This window comes from Ambystoma mexicanum, chromosome 6q (assembly GCF_040938575.1).
Source record: "Ambystoma mexicanum isolate Mex_15411 chromosome 6q, UKY_AmexF1_1, whole genome shotgun sequence".
Classification (NCBI taxonomy): domain Eukaryota; kingdom Metazoa; phylum Chordata; class Amphibia; order Caudata; family Ambystomatidae; genus Ambystoma; species Ambystoma mexicanum.
The window spans coordinates 1,105,862,489-1,105,881,687 of record NC_090937.1 but is presented as its reverse complement, the minus strand read 5'-3'; the positions used below and the strand labels follow the sequence as shown (position 1 = coordinate 1,105,881,687).

At 43.7% G+C, this 19,199-nt stretch overlaps 1 protein-coding gene across 1 annotated transcript in view; it reads right to left on the bottom strand.

Annotated features, from left to right (window-relative positions):
• SGCB (sarcoglycan beta) overlaps positions 1-19,199 on the bottom strand; it is a 415,573-nt gene that overhangs the window by 379,691 nt on the left and 16,683 nt on the right. Inside the window, exon 2 of the mRNA XM_069631676.1 lies at positions 9,298-9,504. Within this exon, the coding sequence (XP_069487777.1) occupies positions 9,298-9,504 (207 nt within the window). The remainder of the gene's footprint in view (positions 1-9,297; positions 9,505-19,199) is intronic.

Below are 19,199 nucleotides of genomic sequence, written 5' to 3'. Positions count from 1 at the left end.
AGTTCGGGAGATCCAGCAGAGGAAGAGAGGCTTATCGTGGAGTAAGGTTTGAGTTACTGCACTGCCCAGGGAAGAAGCCAGCCGTGGTGATGCCGAAACGGATTAAAAGGTCCGCTCCTTATAAATCGCGGTCGTGGTGGACGGGTGCCTGGCCCTCCGGTCTCCGAGTGCCTGGCACTGGCGATTCGACCAAGGCAGGCCCTGGAAGGCGATTGGCGAATTGGTTGGCCCCACCAGCTCAAGGGAAGAAGGCTCTTGCAGGTAAAGATCTTCTCTTGTCGTTGGAGAAAAGTGGCGAGAATCTGCAGCAGGGCATCACCGGTGGTTCAGTCGCGGCAGATGTCTTTGGCTTCTCTCCTCTTCGGTTCTCTTAGGTCCAGTGGCGACATCTTGTCCTCCAGTCCTCAGAGCCCTGCTTTTATGCAGAAAAAAACCCATTCATACAGCCTAGCTGTCACTCACACAGTGGGGTGGCTATCCTGGCAGGATAAGCCCCCCCAGCCTATCAGCACAGAGTGCGACTTGGGTTGCCTAGGTAACCCTGTCCAGGGTGCCTATTCCCCCTCCTACACATCCTGTCTACCCCAGACTCAGTGGCGCCGAAAGGAGGGCTTCTGTGCAGAAGCCCGCCAAAAGGACAAACAAAGGATCCCGACCTGGGTTAGGATTACAGAGAAAGACACAAGAAAGACATTTTATCAAAGATCTGGCAAAAAAAAAAACTCTGGATTAAAGTTAATAAAAAATGTTAGAGGCTGTCAGTAAAAGTGGTAGCCTCGAACAATGGGAAAATCCCATATGAAAATACTTGGTAGTAACCACTGCCAACAGCCAGAAACTTTGGAGAGAGGGACTGGACAGTACCCCCTTGAAAATGAACACCAGGGAAAAACAATTAATCCTTCCCAGTACTTCCATAGTAAGATGGGTTGTACTGGTTTTGTTCATAACTATTGACTAATAAAGTCAATGGGGATTTTACATGCCCTGGGAGACAGTAGTCAGTCCCAGGGTATGGAGTCTATGTTTGGGGGTCACTATGACACCCCTGCGTTACTGCACTGAGGGTGCTGTGTAACACACATGTAACAAGATGATACCTATGAGGGTGAGAAAAACCCATAGACCATAAGCACAAAAAATAGCCTAGAACACATAGCAAAATACAACTAAGAGTGGGAAAAAAAGAGTCTCGCTCTTAGCAGGAGAAAAAAATAAACCCTTCAAATCCAGCAAAGCTGCTGGGGGACTCTATAGGTAAGGGAAATTAGCCTTTTAAGAGCATTCTCCCTAACACATTGTTGCCATGGAATGGAAACATACGGAATCCAAGGTGAAAGGGCCAAATTCAGAAACCATTGGCACGAGATACTGGACTTCTTTAGAGGGGATTATATGCAACAATGGCGCCCCCAGAACCTTGACATTCTGAACATTACGTAGAAAGAGGCTATTTTACTCTATGTACACACAACTTATACTGAATCCAGGTGTGTGGAAGTTGGGGGGACATTGGTGGGATGGGGGTAAGCGGGGGTCAATGTTTGTATAATTGTCTTGAAAGTCAATAAAAAACAAGTTTTAAAAAAGCATTCATAATAATTAACTAAAATAGTATAGATCAGAGATAAGAACTGATCATGCAGTCTAGTATTAGAAAGATTTTTTTTTTAAATGTGTTATTTCTACACCGTGTTTAAATTCCACGATAGTTTGTCACCACTAATATTTACATTTAAATTTGATATGCATGCTCCATTTAAAGAGCCTGAATTCCTGAAAATTCCACACCATTTGTAAAATTGAATGATCACTTAATACAAACCGGTAGTACTTGAAATGAGGTAGATCTATGAAAAACGCTTTCAGAAAAAACATAGTCAATAAGAGTGCAATGGACAGGAATGAAACAGTGTACATTCCTTTTTAAAATGTGAATTCCCCAAGTTTGCATAAAGGATAGTCATGCCCTCCCACACTTCTTTAAAAAGAACTGTGTTACCATCGAAACAAGACAAATTACTATCCTTACAAATTAATACAGCATTAGAATTAGGGTGTGAGAACCAGCAATCCAAAAGGTCCTCAATGGCGTCTAAAAAGCCTTGATGGCTCAAATTAACAGGGTTCCAATACACGTTCAATGACAAAAATGAACCCAGCCCAGGAAAACACAAAGGATCCCAGGCTAATTCAATAGCCTGGATAAAAGGATTGGTTGCTTTCCAGCAGGTAGCTGTTAACCCCCGGTTATTTTGAACGCCAAATAGTAGTCCCGCAGCAGGTCTACCACTCTTCCCCCTTTGTTGCCAGGTTCAAAAATAATGTATACCCGCCTAACAAGGGGGAAGACTAGAGCCATGTTCCTTGGAAAGCAAAAATATTGTAATGATCAAAATTAAAATGTGAATTACCCCTCTAAAATATGAGAAGCCACGAGTATTCCATGATTCAACACTAAATTCCTTGAATTATTCAAAATATGTTGCAACTGTTTATTCGAATGTAGCACCCCTGCCAACAAAGACCAATTTTCATCCATATCTACATATATTTGGATTCTTCCTACAAATCTTCTGACAATTTTTGTCAGTTCTAGAACAGGTAATAACAAGGGGAGGTGAACAAAATGATTGCCTATTTTGATTACTCCAATGGTGTCATCACTAATTTCCCAACTGTGACCTCCTCCCATGTGGCTAGGGGACGGCAGCCACTACCTGATCCTGAACCTGGGGGCGGATATATGAGGGAGGATCACATGGGAGGAGACAAACTCCGGGAAGATGTCATGGCTTCATCAGAGGAGACATGGTATCCCCCATTTGTGTCTACACCTCCCCATAGGAAGAATAGAGCAAACCTTTCCCCAAATCATATAGACCAAACTTCCAACTTTGGCCTACCTTGTGGAAATTACAAGACCGCCTTCTCCAGTTCCATTTATCCATCATCCAGAACTGATTTACCATTTAGAACTATTGAAAGTGATTATCCAAGCTTTTTAAATCAACTATAAAAAATTGGCTTCCCCTGAATACTGGGATGAGGGAGAGGGAATGAGCACAAGCCCAGAGAGCGCTCTAGTTGTTTCCTGCAAACACCTGTGCCCGGGAAATTTAAAGAACAAAAGCAAAGGAGTCTGCTGCTGTTGGCGAGAAAACATTTCACCTATCTGCAAGGCTCGAGGATCGGAAAAGCAGAGACAGGTGTGGTGGATTTGGGCAGCTTACCTTCCAGGAAGAAGGGAGACGCTGCAAGAACGGCAGGCGCTACAGAAACGCCAGAAGCCAGTGAAAGACTCCTGGGTGTTTGCCGACCGCAGAAAGCAGCAACTTACTAACCATAGCCTGAAGCGAAAGTGGGTGTGCTGAAAAGAAGCCGTGGGAGATGAAGAATGAAGGGAAAGCAGTTATGAGAGGAAAGCAGGCTGTGTTCCTTCGCCGGTTGACTGCGGACGAGCCAGAGAACACCAACAAGAGCTGGTGAGTCAACCCAAGAATAGTGGGGGCACCGGGGCGTATCGGCGACTGCGCCAAATGCGAATAAAAGTAAACAGAACAGAAGAGAGAAAGTGAATGTCAGGAACCAGGCCAACGGTCAGGCACAGGGACAACAGGTACTGAGCACACCAAGGCCCAGTAAGGGAGCCAGACCACCTAAAAGGGCCACACAGCAGGTGGTAATCACATTGCAGCTGCAGCATTATGCCAATGGAGCCAGATGTCGCTACAAACTGTTGCTTTGCCCCTTTTACAGGCGTTGATACTGGCGAAAGCACAGAACCGCTCTAAATACTACAATGCCCATGAGCGCTATAACTACAAAAAGGCAGCCATCTTGGGCGCGTACCAGGAAATGGACATGCGCAGCCCCAGCCCAGGGCTTGCATTTGAGAATCCTTCCAGGTAAGATGTGTTGTACAGAGCTCCGGGACCAGGAGCATGTGTGAGGGGCCACGCCCCACCGGAACGGATCTCCGGCCCATCGCCTCACTCAAGATAAGCGCGGGAAAGTAGGAGGCAAGGCAGGCACAGCACACCACTAGCCCACCACAGTGATCAGAGTGTGGAAACGTGCATGGGCCAAGCCCCACCTGGATTCACCTGACCCCTGCCCAGGTCGGAGATAAGTCACGTTAGCAGAGCGCCGCAACACCCAGAATCTACGGCCGGGGGAGAAACCAGTGGGGGGGAGGGGAACACGCTTGCAGCGGCAAAACCTCCACTGGATAACACCGGCACCTGCTCTGTACAGATGGGTTGCATCTCCCTGCATGCTAACTACCCGACTAACCTGCATACTGGCTTGAGGCGTTTGTGTCATAAACGCCCTGATCACCTCCTAAGACCCGAGCCGCACGACTGCTTATTTGGCTTCCTTGCGACTACTGCCCAGAGCGTACTAACCTACAAACCAGTGAATAGCGTTTGCTGCTCTCGGCGAGTGCTCTGCTTTTTGTGAAGTGACTTGTGTGCCATTAGTTGTGCCTTTTCTTTTTGCAGCAGCCACTTTGCTGCATTCTGCGGAACAGGAACCAGCATTAGGAGGCATTCAGGATGCTCATGAAACCAAGTGTTTGCCTGCCTAATTAATGTTCACAGTTTCGACTAATTGTAGTGCCAGAAATGCATATAAGAACTTCATATTTGAGTAGTAGAGCTACAGAGGTTGCTTGAGCAGCAACACCCGGGGAGTTACAGCATACCGCCTGTGAGATTACAGGTGGTGTGCGTGTGTGTATGTGTGTGTGTGTGTGTGTGTGTCCGTCCGTCCGTCCGTCCAAGAGGCAACGCGAATTGTGTCAGCGAAGAGACTCACTGTAAAAAGGGGAAGTGAATTACAATCAAGGCCCTTATCAGTATGTGAATACATGGAATGCAAGTACATGGAGACACTGAATCGAATAATATATCAAGAGGATATATTATCCATTCAAGTAAATGTACAACTGTGGAAGTAGACAGAAACACGGAGTGAATATAAGAAGCCATGGCAGGAGAGTATGCCAGGCAATCTAGAGCAGATAGGTAAAAATACACAGTCCAACTGGGAATCATTTAAAAAATGCGACTTGATCTATATCACTCGCAACAACTGCACGTAAACAGGGAACTGAGTTAAACAAGGGCACAACATTAAATCAGTTTAAGGTGGTTTCTTCTGAGGAAATTGGAATTTGTTCAACCAGGAGGCATTTATAAGTGATCTCGGTTCCATGGGTGTGCCACCGACTCCAAGGGATTACTTCTAGGAAGCTATTCCCCCGACCACAGTTACTCTTCTTTGTTCTAATGTAACTAACAGGCTCTTTTGTTGGTTCAACGAAGATCTAGGGCAGTGTTCTTTTAACTTCGTCGATGGCACAGACGGAGGACATGGATCAGACAAAGATACCTGCATAGGTACATTTATGTTTACTGGGATACCAGTGTTGATATACCTATACCCGCTACCGCATTTATTGGGCTTTTGTTTATTGAATACGTTGAAATTCCCAGTAAATCATGAGGATCTTCTTCAAATAAGTCTGTAACATCATTTAAAATAGTGGTAGTACATAACACAAACAGGTAGATCAGATGAAACTCCTTGCTCGATGCGCCAAACTCTTAAAATCTGCAAAGAGCTGGCTAATCCTTCTGCAGTCTCCACCTCTCCTGTTCCCTCCCAGGCCCCCTGTATGTCTCTGGCTTCTCACTTCACCACTAAAACTAAGGATATCCTGTCCTCGCTTCTCACTTCACCACTAAAACTCAGGATATCCTGTCCTCGATCTCCTCTCTCAGCCCCCCTCTGCCCGCCTCTCCCTCTCTTCCTCCTTTCTCCTCTTTCTCTCCGACTACATCTGATGAAGCTTCTAGACAAGTCCGATCTATGAAAGTGACGTCCAAACAGGTGCTCCCCTGCTCCTCCAGAACCTTCAAGGACCACATTGACACCCTCGCTCCAGCCTTGAACGATTTCTGTAATCACACTTGATGTTCCCCAGACCTCTATCGTTTCACCCTGGCTCTTCAATGTCTACTTGGTCCCTATGGCCCACCTGATCTCTACCTTCTCCTCTAACTTTCAGTGTAATGCGGACAACTCAGTTCTCTTTCAGACTCCCCTCAGCCTCGTTCCCCTCTCGCTCATTCCTGTGTGTCTATCCGCAATTCTGGATTGGTGCGCCTCCAACGATCTCTGCCTTAATGCCAGTAAGACGGAGATCCTTCTCATTGGGACTGCTGCTCCCGCCTTCCCCCTCTCACTCTGGCTGCCCTCCTTGGGCCATCTTCCTTCGCCTTCCTGTGAGGCAAAAACCTTGGTGTCATCTTCAACTCCACTCTCTCCTTCTCTCCTCATATCACGGGCCTTGCCAAGAAGGCCCACTACCAGCTGCATCTACTGAGAGGTATTCTTCCTTTTCTCACTTTCCCTCAAAAGAACACTGTCTCCAGAGCCCTGGTTCTCTCTAGGCTGGACTACTGCAACAGCCTCTTTCTCGATCTGCCTTCCGCTACTCTCCGCCCCCTGCAACTAATCTAGAACAGGACTGCAAGACTTATCCTTGGCCTCAAGCCCAGGGACCGGATCTCTCCGGCCCTGAAATCTCTCTACTGGCTCCCAGTGGCTGCAAGGATCAAGTTCAAGATCCTCTGCATTGTACATAAGGCCTTATGGGGCCGGGGCCCGCACTACATCCAACTCCCTCTTCCAAAATACATTCCTTCTCGAGCCCTTTGCTCGGCTACCTCCAATTCACTGAGGTTCAGACGCTTCTCCAGGCAGAGAGTGGGCACCTCCCTCTGGAATGGCCTCCCTGCCCGGCTCAAACTTGAGCCAGACCACCTGAAGTTCTGGAAGCAGCTCAAGACCTTCCTTTATTCCTCTGCCTGCTCTCTCTCCCTCCCCTGCTGACCTACCTGTCCGCTGCGCCAACTGTTTGCTTGGCTACCCTCAGGGTCTCTCTGGGTACCAGGCTCCTCCATGATCAGTTCCCTCTCCGCTGCCTCTGGGCCTACTGCGCACTTACGGCCTCTAACCTCTACAGTTCCCTGCCTCCTTGCACTTAAGCAGAGCCGTGCTGCCCTGACTGCACTTCCCTCTTTCCGCTCCCTAGCACTTCGCCCTCTCCTGCACTTTGCGTTGTCGCACTTGCACAATCTGAATGACACAAGGCCTAGTAAGAGCGTTTGTCTTGTCCTCCCCTAGTCTTCCCTCCCTTGTCTTGTTGTCCCTAGAACCACAGTGTACAGGTGCATTATACATGTCTTATCATATAATTCTGGTCATTTTTTAGCACCCATCTAGACCCGCGATTATACACCGTGCTTGATTTCATATTTTACTTGTTTCCCCTTTATTCTTTACCCTTTTTGCCACCTAATTTGTTTTTCTTTGTTGGTAAAAAATGGAATAATTCAAGGGATCATGGTCAGTTGTCTCTGGAATTTAAGACAATAGTGAGTAATTCCTGCAACTGAGTCAAGACCACCACCTCTTGATGTAAATTTTTACAGCTTTCATTGGGCTGATATTGTTGTGACATAGCCAATGAAACCAGTGCACACAAGGAAAGGGCATCACTATACACCTTTTTAAAAACAGGGGAACCACTAAAATCATCTGGGGAGCACTACTACCAGAAAAAAAAATAACATTTAGCGGTTAGGAACCATGGGACCTTGAGGCTACAATAAAGACTTCCACAAAAGCATTTTTGAGTTCAGCGTATTTAACATATTTTTTGGCTCTGCAAGATTTAAGCTAATATTCTCAGACATATGCAAAAGGGAATTTAAAACAAAGTTCAAGGCTGAAATGAATGTAGCCCCCAGTGGTGGACCACGGGTAATATTTCCTGATGGTCGAGGTGAAAATAATGATGGTGTAGAGGTAAAAAGAAATAATCACTTCATCTGGCTCATCCAGTAGTGCCAGTGATGAGACTGAACAGGGCCGAAACATGTCCGCGTGTGGTCTCATGCAGAAGGTATGTGAACAAGCAGTTTGGCCGGGGCCAAGCCGGATTTGCATATGGTCTTTCCCCTTTTGTAATTGCTCTGCGGGCGAAGAACAATGGTCTGGCAGGATGCCCAGAGAAATGCCACAGGTTCAGATTAATTATAAACCTTCCAGCCATCACCTCTTCTGGGTTGCAAGCTGCAGGATTGAATGTTCTCTTGCAGTGGGGAACGCATCAGACAAAAACAAAAAATAACAATGAAAATTAAGAATCAAAGCTCTTAGTTTCTTGACAATAAAACATTTGTGAAGCTGTTGCGATACTGTTTGGGCTTCAGATATGTCTTAGAATGTCACCATCCAATGCTTTTGCCTATTTTAATTAGAGCGATTAGAATTTTTTTATGATAACATGTATGCGTCTACATGTCCAGCCACTTATCCCTAGTATAGAAATGACTGTTCGAGCCTTCAATGCTGTTCCTCGGGCGCATTGCTGTTTACATTGGCTTGCAGCACAAAATATTCCCTCCCCTCCTCAGTACTGTGGGGGGCCTTACTGTGGCATACAGAACTTCCACATCCTTTGATTTGCATATACGGCTAAAATTCTGCCCATCCCACTTCCTTGCCTTCTGTTCTACTCTTGGATTAGGCTACCTTATGAGTTGGCCTGGCAGCCTCAAAATTAGTAATCAAGAATGTACATGTGGTAACGTAAGTAGACACAGTAGGTATTTTAAGCCTACGTAGCTACCAAGATTGCCCATGCATAGTGCATGCTCTCGAGCCGCTCATATACCCAACAATGTTCGATTTCTATCTCGTAATACACCAAAACTGCCTTGGAACCACACTGTGTGCAGAGGCTCAACATAGACTCTTTTGTGTCACTTCTCTCTAGAACACCCATCCGTACTTATACAAGCAATTAGCCGTGCTTAACTCCCTTCCTGTTTATGCAAACTCCTTTCACGCTTTCTCTTACTTCTTTCTTCCTCAGGCTATTATTCCAAGCAGACTAAGGTCTGGTAACCTGGGGCAGGATCCCAGTACACCTGGACAAGTATTCAGAACCTTGAAATGTTATACCGTGCTGATTTTGGCACAGTACAAAAACATAGTAAAATAATATATAACATAAGATATGAAATGCACACCTCTACTGCGTGTAATTCTGTTTTTTTTTTGTATTTGAAATATGTAGCTCCATTGTCATGTAGTTCATCCACACCCATAGGCAAAAGTTACATAATATCAATAAGAAATATTCATCAGAAACCTTTTCAATTTCGAAAATGAGTTTGGAAAATGTGACACAACGTAATAAATATGTAGTATACTCACAATCAAATTGATGACAGCCAAGATAAACAGCACTACAATCACACAAATCGCCAAGTTTCCTTTTCTGCCCCTTAAACCAGTTTTATGTAGACGGTCTTCATCAATTGGAATATAGCCAGCCTTAAAGTTACTGTTGTGCTCTTTATTGACATTCCTCCGCTCCACTGCCTTCTCACGCATGGACTTTTTCACAGGGCCGTTGGAGCTCTGCAAAAATAGAATGAAAGACAAGTGGCATTGGACATTACGGCTTATTATTTGTATTTTTTCACAAACTTAATTGTTCACTAGATTTTTGGGGTGATTTGTTTTTCTACATTTCCATTACCAACAACATTAAATGTTTCAATTATGGAAAGAGTGTATACATTGTACATAGTATAATTTTTAAAAAATTATAGTATATACAACTTAGTCACCAAGACATACCATTTGAACTATCAACACCTGTATCTTCTAGCCGTCACTTTCGTACCATCCTGCGTACTTTTTACACCAACAGATTTCCCTCATTCGCTTACTTTTCCAAAGGGGGATTCCCAGCAGATAGTTTCTATACAGAGTCCAAATGTCCGTAGGTCTAGATGTCATTGGTAGTGTTTGGGCACGAGTCTCTTCAAGCACTCGCAACAATATGCCACTTAGCCATGTTTTAACTTTCGGTGCTGGTCCTCTGCTCCAATTTTCTGCAACACATTTACATGCTACTACAAACAGGCAAGCAGGTTTCCGGGCATGTGTAGAAATATCTTTGATAAAGTTTAACAGGACCATCAGGGGGTCAAAATCGAACTCCTTCCCAATCATGTTACCCACTTCTTCAAACACACCCGCCAAAAGTTTCTGAAGCCCTATGTATGACCAGGTTAGGTGAAGGAAGTTAGCATTTTCTTCCTGCCATCAAGTACAAATATGCCTCACTTCTGGGTGCATCCCGTTATGGGAAAAAGGTATGATTGATACAGTTATTTAAAATGAATCAGTTTATATGGGGCATTGAAGAACACATTTTATGTCTGAAAACATACATAAGACCATTACTCCTCAGTTATAGTTGTGCATATGATCGTTCCCACATTATTTTGGCCTCCTCACCTTTACCCACCCAGCTCTTAATGAACATGGAGTACAAACAAGAAACCAACCTTCCTTTTCCCTGCATCATGCAAGATTCCCACTGTAGTTGGATGAGCGGGAAAGGAAGAAAATATTACCCATTGCACGGTTCACTCCGGTGCATGGGAAATTGCACACTGTTCGCTATTTGCTGAGCCCCCTCCTGCTGTGCCACATTTGGACACAGGGGACAGCCTTTAAACATGGTTGTGGCTATTTAACGCACCGGGGCAGCAGGGGACCCAAAACTAATCTGCCATATTTTGGAGTGACCACCACACTCCTCCAGGATTGGCAATTTTCAACCGTTGCCTCTAAAGGCAGGAAGTCCAACAGTTGAACCTTCACTGTGATTCCAGCACTGCCAGATGGACTCACTCTCTCACTAATGTAGAGAGGCCACTCCAGGGGCACAAAGTTATTATCTTGCTCTTGGCTCCATAGGCAATACTGAACATCAGTCACAGAGCTTTTTAAAGCCTACTAAAAGAAGGAATACATGTCGGTCAATACGACTTATGTTAGATTGCTGCCAACTTGTGGCCTGTCACTATAATCACCCCTCCTTCTCAGAACATACTTTAATTTTAAAAAGATACATTCTTCACAGAGAATTCACCATACAGAAAAAACATTTGGGCAGCAGTGATATTCTACAAAAATGTGTGTCACTCATTGCAATTTTAAACAGTTCTACTACTGCTCTTGCTGTATACATCTTCGATTAGTTGAATATAGAATAAACCCCTACATCCGAAGAATCATTTTGAGTGACAAACCATTGAATGCACAATTAAGAAGTTGTTACAAAGCTTAATGGTTATCAGTTCAATAATCCGCACCTTAGGCAAACAATTATTTAAAGAATTTGCTTGAGGCCATCTTTAAGCAGGTGAATGTTGAGCTGCTTACAGCTCACAATGAACAGCTTTTAAAAATATTAGGCATTCATTGTTCAGAGGAATGCCTGCACTAAACTCCATGTATAAGATCAGTAAACCCATTAATTGTAGATGATATGGATCTACCACATTTTGAAACTAGACTTGCTGTACTTTGGCAGGTAAAGACTGGGACAACATTTCACGTTATCCAGTCAATATATCTAAAACAGAGTGGTAAATTTCAGAGTGGACCATAACACTGAAAAACACTACAAACATTAATTAAATAAAGAGTAGTGTGCTAAAGAGGTTAAAATGGGTCGGGTGGGGTTAGGATGGCGTTATAAGGGTCCGACCCCCCCCCCCTCAAATTTAAAAAACATTCAGTAGTTTGTCAGCAAGGAAATTTACCACTCTAATTGTGGTCGCTAAGATCACATATAACCCATTTCACCGTTTAGTAAAAAAACGGTTCTGGCGAAGCCGATGGCTTTGCAAAAGGGAACTTTTTCCATGCAGGATTACCCCCCATGTTCCAGGCAAAAATACCAGGTGCAATGTTAAGGTGGAGGAGTGTATGTAGCATCCCTGCATTTGCCCTGCATTTGCCTAACCCCACTGGCTGCCCAGTGATTTTCAGTGTCCACTGTCTATCCCATATTTGTGTAATCATATCTTTGGCACCTGGTGGTGCTAATGAGATATATAAGAGCCAAAACTAATTGTGGCGATACAGCAACATCTATGAGCCACAATTGTGTTGCCACACTAGGTGGCGTTAAAGAGCCACTGGGACGTATTGCCATCTGAAAGGGTGTGAAAGCCCTAGCTTTTTGGATGTTTATTAATATAATATGATGCAGGTAATAATGTTCTGAAAGAGATCTGCTAATTCAGACCCCCTTCTCATAAATGCTATTGTTGAGGTATAAAGAGTATATACACTAGATTCACTGTACAAGCTTGTGTATATCCTTTGGTGAAACTCAATTATATGTATAAAAGAACAGTTTACAATGTGTTTACTTACTACATAGGGTAACAAACACAACTCATATTGTGAGCAAAACACAGCACACAATATTATCAAACAATTTTAGTCAGAAATCGTGCTTAAATACATAACCCATATTATACCCAAGATGTGTTTCAACGTTAGGGCTGTGATGGTAGACTGGACATGCATTATCTTCTGTGTCCAAATGGTGTAATAATTCGGCTTCCAAAACATCCCACCCACATCTTCGTCAGGGTTCCAAAGTGGTTATATATCTCAAACAATCAAAAAAATGCCCAATTAATCCCTGTGATAACACATTGTAAAAATAATCATTGTGTCCAGGTATCTATAAACATAACCATGTCGAGGTAGTCTACAGACACCCTCAGCCCCAGCCCTGCATGGCGCAGAGTAGGCTCAGAGGGCACATGTGCATTCCTGACAGCTGCTAGAACACAATGTGACAGCAGGGAGAAGTGGCCTTTTCATCTTAGTGTACAATGGGTTGCCACAGAAAGCACCAATAAAAATTATAAAAGTAATCCAAAAAGGAGTGTACACCAGGCAAGAACACAATTTATTCTGGGCCCAGGTGTAGCTAGGAAAGCAAAATTCACAAGAATGCAGAACAGAACTGCATGAAAGGCGCCGTCAAAGAAACACCCCTAAAACAAGAGCTTTTATAATCATACAAATGAATTAGCATCAAACCACATTGCATCATTAGGGTAGTCCTCCACGTGAGGCTAATTGGTTGAGCTACGCCATTCCCCTACAGTGGGACATACATTAACCTGAAATGTTTGGGTCTGGCAAATCTTGCCACACCACCCTCGACCACCTCTATGACATCACAGGCCAACCCACAATTCCCACCTCATAGTGCCAAAACATTGAGACATTTGAGATGACCAGCGGATCTTTATTCATATGCTGCCGGTGATCTCCATCTGTTTCTCATGAAAGTACAACCGACCATGACACTGCAGGAGCCTTGAACCATGGACAAGTTACCGTTTTAATGTTGCATCTTAGGAACTCTTCGAACCTCTTCCCAGGCTCAGATGTGCAAAGTGGCAATTTGAAACCGCCATGGGACATTTTGAAAACGTCAGTAGAGCAGTTTCATAAATTAATATGCCGAATTATAAAATGATTGTGCATTCACTGCCTTTCCCCGGCACCCATGAGCTTCGCTTCCAGACCTTGAAAGTATCAAAGGATGTTCATTTCTTAATGTATGATGCTGGGAATGTGTAATTTGCTATGTGCTGCCAGCCGTTGCAGCTACTAAGCAAGTTAATGAAATGTGTTTTTTTTTCTAGAGAAAAAGCATGTTCTGAAGCCTGTTTATAGTGCCTCGGTCTAATGTTAAGCCCTATATACTTACCTGTACTCCAACCTTATCGCCTATATGTTATTTGCTTGAAATACAATTATTTAGGGCATTCTCCAACCTAGTGCACAGCACTGTGTGGCTATCAACAAAGCCCCCTCCCCCTCTAGTGGGCTAATCCCACAGCTGATAAGTTTGCGCCTTTTTGCCACGCTGAACTTGCACATTAGTATCCCCGTTTCCATGCTTAATAATTGTATGCCACAGTCAGTCTGGTGGCAAGTAAATCTGCAAATATTAGCAATGCCTGGTTTTGTTATGGTGACTACTAAGAACACACAGCTGTAAAGCAACAGCAATTTGATATCACACTAGTGTCAGGACTGATGTGCATTAGTGCCTGGTCTCACTGTCCCCAAAGCTGCAATATAGAACAACAGCAAAGATGCTGCATCTTTGACCCCCGTGCAGAAAGGACAAACCTTTTTCCAATGGCACAGGAACCTCACAAAGAAGGTCTCTTGGGAACCAGTGCTTTAAAGACAGCTCTAACATAACAAAGCCACACTTGCACCAGGGTTTTGACCACTAGCATCCCTTTGAAGGGTGTCTGGTCAAAGGATCGAATCCAAAGGGTCGAATGGTCAAAGGATCGACACCAAAGGATCAAAAACCAAAGGATCGAAAAAAAAATTGTAATTATATATTTTTTGGGGGGTTTTCGTTTAGTGAAAAAAAGTGGTTTTTACCACAAAAACAGTTGTTGGGGGGGGACCCCCCCAAAAACAAAAAATTCGATCCTTGGTTTTCGGTCCTTTGGTGTCGATCCTTTGACCATTCGACCCTTTGGTTGTCGATCCTTTGACCTACAACCCCTTTAAAGTCAGCAAAGATGGGAAGGGATGGAACTAGAGTAGCCTTGAGAGAAGGGTAGTCAAGGAGAAGTGTTCCATCATCTTGGTTTCAGTTAGAGCGGTCTCCATTTCCTGTGCTGCCCCCGCCCCAATTTCCTGCAGGACAAGGCACTCTGGGTATGATGTCATAAGGCAAGGAGCACTTGTTCCAACAGCCTTGATTAGACCCCACTATATTAAGCTTGCTTGAGGCCAATCCCCTGAGACATTTAGCCTTTATAAGAAGGGCAAATCATCTCCTACATTCATTCATCTTTGGACACTGAAAGAAGGATTCTTCTGGAACTCTGTTGGGGATACAGTTTATTCGAAAGTCCGCTGTCAGAGGTGAAGACAGACATTTTCAAGGCAGAGGCAAATAGGGGAACAGTGGGTGACACTGTTGTTGGACCAGGGCCTCTCTGCTGGCTTTGCACTGGAACAGGATTGCACACACTGGAGGTGAAGGGGGACCTCCTGAAAGTGGCAGACAACTTTCTGGCTAGAGTGGAAGTGAAGAACTAAGGACTCAACTTTCCATGGAGACCACGGATTGGGCCTCCCAGCAACCTAGAAGTGAAGAAATAGTTCTGGGCCCGATTCCCCTTTTGAACTGCCTGTGAGCTACAGCAACCAGGACATCGCCTGCCTGTCCCAAGATTCTCCATGCCACATGCCGTGGTTGCTTGGACTGCACTGCGTGTTGGACCTAGTCATTGGCCAATTAACCAACCAGATGCCGACTCACTGCATCAGGAAATCTTTCAGGCCTCGTTCAATGCTGTTAAGTACCCAAAGACAAAAAAACAAAGATACTGTGTAGAGGGCCTGTCTTCATGGGCCACCTTTTCGGACCACAGTGACTTTTAAACCCCCTTCTCTACCTTATTCTACAAAAACATACACTGAATTATTGGCATTGTCGTCAAGTCTCTTTCCTGAACACCTCTGCTGATCAACCCAGAGTATCATTTAACACGTGTTTCTTTTACAGGGGTGGGTTTGTAATTTTGATTGTTTTATTTAAGTTCCTATTTTATTTTTTATAGAACCTTGATTGAACATTCTTTTAATTTTAAACTATTGTAGTGAAGCTATCTGGGTTGCTGCTGTTATCAGCTCAAACCCTTCTTGAAGAGCTAGCTTGCTCTAGGCTCACGTGCCCAAAGGAGGCATACCTTTCGGTTGTGCCCGTTTCACCTCCATGAATGCGATCACTACTGGTTTAGTTGCAGTGTGAGTCTGAATAAATGGTTTAGCCACTACTCATCCCTGCACTATTGTGGAACAGAAGTTATTTTGTCACAGCCCCCTTTCAGCCAAAACGAATTGTTGCATTAAAGCGCCATCTATAAGCATAAACTATGCATTCTCAATGTGAGCCAATACTAATCATGGCGCTAAACCACAACCTCCTGCTTGAAACTAATTGTGGTGAAAAGGTGCCATACACAAGGCAGAACTCATGGTGGAACCAAAGCCATGCCTATCACCCCAAAACAACTAAAACGCCAATTATGATTCTACACCAATTGTGGCGATAAAGCACCATCTATGACCTAAACTAATATTGGCACGAAACATTTCCTAGAGCCCAATGTAATTGTGGCACTAAAGGACCATCTATGAGCCAAAACGAATTTGACCATGATATTGGGTTGCCAACTATGGCTGGCAATAGTCGGCTATGGTCGAGGGTGGCGGGTGATGGAGCCAGCCAGAGTGCAAAGCCCAACCCTAACAAAGCTATATCAATACAAACAATAAATATTAAGTGCCTGACCCTAAAAGGATGTAATCGAGACAGAAATGTGATGATCAGGAAATAAATGAAGGTTTTAGGAATGGATCACCCAGTTAGCTGGAGCTACCTCGGGGGTAAAGAGGAGCTGATACACAGTATGACACAAATCTAACATCTACATGAGATGTAAACATTTTGTCCAATATGAACAATTATGCTTAATAGGTTTCCAAATGCACCTTCATACAAATTGCTAAACACACAGAGTTAATGGCTAAAGTGGCTCCTCCGGCTGTTGGTGTCAAGCTAACGATACTCTTCTAGGCTGCAAACAGGAACTAAATAGCGCCCAGCAATTTTGATCCTTAACACTGCTTAATGCTTAAATGCTGATCATCTGATTTTTAACAATGCAAAAAGCAAATGTGAATGCAGACAAAACCATGTGTATATATATATATGCATGATTAACAATTATCAGAAAACATGGTCAATCATAACGTGCATAGGTTTGTATTCAATTCGGACAAAATTACTTACGTTTGTTTTGTCTTAACTTTAACAGAAAACTGAATTGTGTGGGCAATTCGATCCTTCAAAACCATGCACTGCTATCGAGCGTTTCTCAGTTAATTTGCAGCAACACATTCCAGTAAAATATTTCACAGTAGAGAGGATTTTGGAGTTCTTGTGAATGGAACATTATTTGCACCCTTCCAGTTCCCGATTCATAGGATAGAAAAACAAACGTTTTGAGACACATTCTAAACTGAAGATGGTCTTTTATGTCTTCCAAAATCATAAACCATAAATTTCACAAAGTGGAGGCACATACTAAAAAGTGGTCACCCATGCACCTTAATCTTGTTTTTAGGGACAGATGAAAGAAGGATGGCTGCTGATATTATGTGCGTGGGGGATATGTGTCTGACATTTCCCATGCAAGAACAGAGGTCTGGGACCATTCCAGGATCTATGGGCAATACAGACTGACATGAACGTAACACATATCTCTAAGAGCATCCAGTGAAGACAGCAGAGAGCTGGCGTAATGTGATCAAAACATTAAAGTCTGAACAAAGGCTGTGCTGTGGCATTTTGCAGTCTCTGCAGCCGATTTACCAAGTTCCTAGCTAGAACCACATAAATACTAGCAGAGTAGTCCAGAATTCAATGGAAGTGACTAGATATATGGTGCCCTGAACTTTACTTGTTAATATGTGCAAAAGGGTACATTTTGTCAGAACTCTTGAAGTGGAAAGATCTGCTATCCTTTTTTTTTTTTTAATTCAGTTTTAGAACACTATCGAACTTCTACAGATTGTTCAAAACTGCTTTCTAATCTTTTCTTTGGATCTGTGTGATCTAGAATAGTCTCACGAGAGTAATTGACAAGAAGCTGCATCCCTCACTGAGCTATGCATCACCCAATACCTCATATGATAATAGTAAAGACGATCTTGTGCCCCAACACTATACTCTTCCTTGCATTTTTCAAATGATTTAGAAAGGTCATCCATGTGTGTACACTCTCCTTTGCGCCATACCTCAAAAGCCTTGACAACAGAGCAGGCGTGAAAAGCGAAGATATGTAAATCAAGAAGAAAAGGAAGAAATGCTCGGAATCTTTGTCCGTATATCTCATGCCTCACTTGTAGCACTAGTGATGGGGTTTATGTATACATTAGAAGACTTCTGCTGTGTTCCTATTCAGTGGTGCATCCATATGCAAGTACCCTCGATGGCATGTTCCAAAAACACCCACCCGGTGAGTAACTTGCCAGAGGGGACCGCTTATATTTGCTCTTACGTGCAAACAAGCCCCCTCCAGGCAATTTGTCATTTGCGCTCTGCTGGGCAAAAGAGAACTTTAAAGTTATGTCGGATGTGTCTTTACACATCTCTTTTGCACTCTGAAGTGCATACGGAGGAAACACTGCCTGCCATGTACACATGGAAGGTAGCATTTTACTATAGTTTCCTTTGGAATCCGCCTGCTTTTTGCAAGTGCAAAATGCAGGTGCATTTCATAGGAAATCATTGGTTTTATGCCAGCATAAAAATCTCATGCTGGTGTAAAACCAAATTGTTTTTGAAGGTGGAGGTAAAAGGGAGGCGGAAACCTAAAGTTCTGCGTCTGCCCTCAGCCTTCAAAAACAATGATTAGTCCCTGGAGCATGAATGGAGGCTTTAAAACAGGTTTAACACAGTTGAGCCCGTCTTTAACACCTCCATTTATGCTCCAGGTGACTTGAAAATGAGCCCCACACTATATATCTTTGAGCATACTTGGATCCGTTCAGCTATCACCCTAGTCTGGGTTTGGTTAATAAGATTAGAAGTACTTCACAATGCAGGTAGGTCTAGCTTCTTCCAAGACAGACGTAACCTCTTAGGAGTTCACACAAGGGGGTCCCTACTTGCCAGAGTTAAGAGAAGATCAAACACGATAGCTAGTGATCGCATTATTTGAAAGAAAGAGGGAAATAGAATGAAAACACCCTATGGCAAAAGAACAAATCCAGTGTGTGCCCTATCCGATGAGCTGAAGCTTTCATTCTGTAGAATAATGAGAAGTCTTTAAAGCCGTTAAGGGGGGTTTTACGGGCAACGTTTCAGAGACATCAGAGTGTATATTAAAGTCTCCCAAAACTGTTATTAAAATTCCACATGTAGATCTGCAACCAGAGTCACTAATACACAAGAAAAAGAAGAATCATTTGCTGCAGGGTCAGTCAACAAGCAGAAAATAGGTTGCCTTGGTAAGAGGGAAAATGCAAGAACATAATAAATCTTTGCTTCCTGAAACGGTCTTGTATGTCAGGAATTTTGCATGAACCATGTGGGCTAGATATAATCTCCAAGTCACCTACACAGCCTATTGCTCATGTACATTTAGTGATTCAGGGGAGCTAGCTAGGTGGGGATA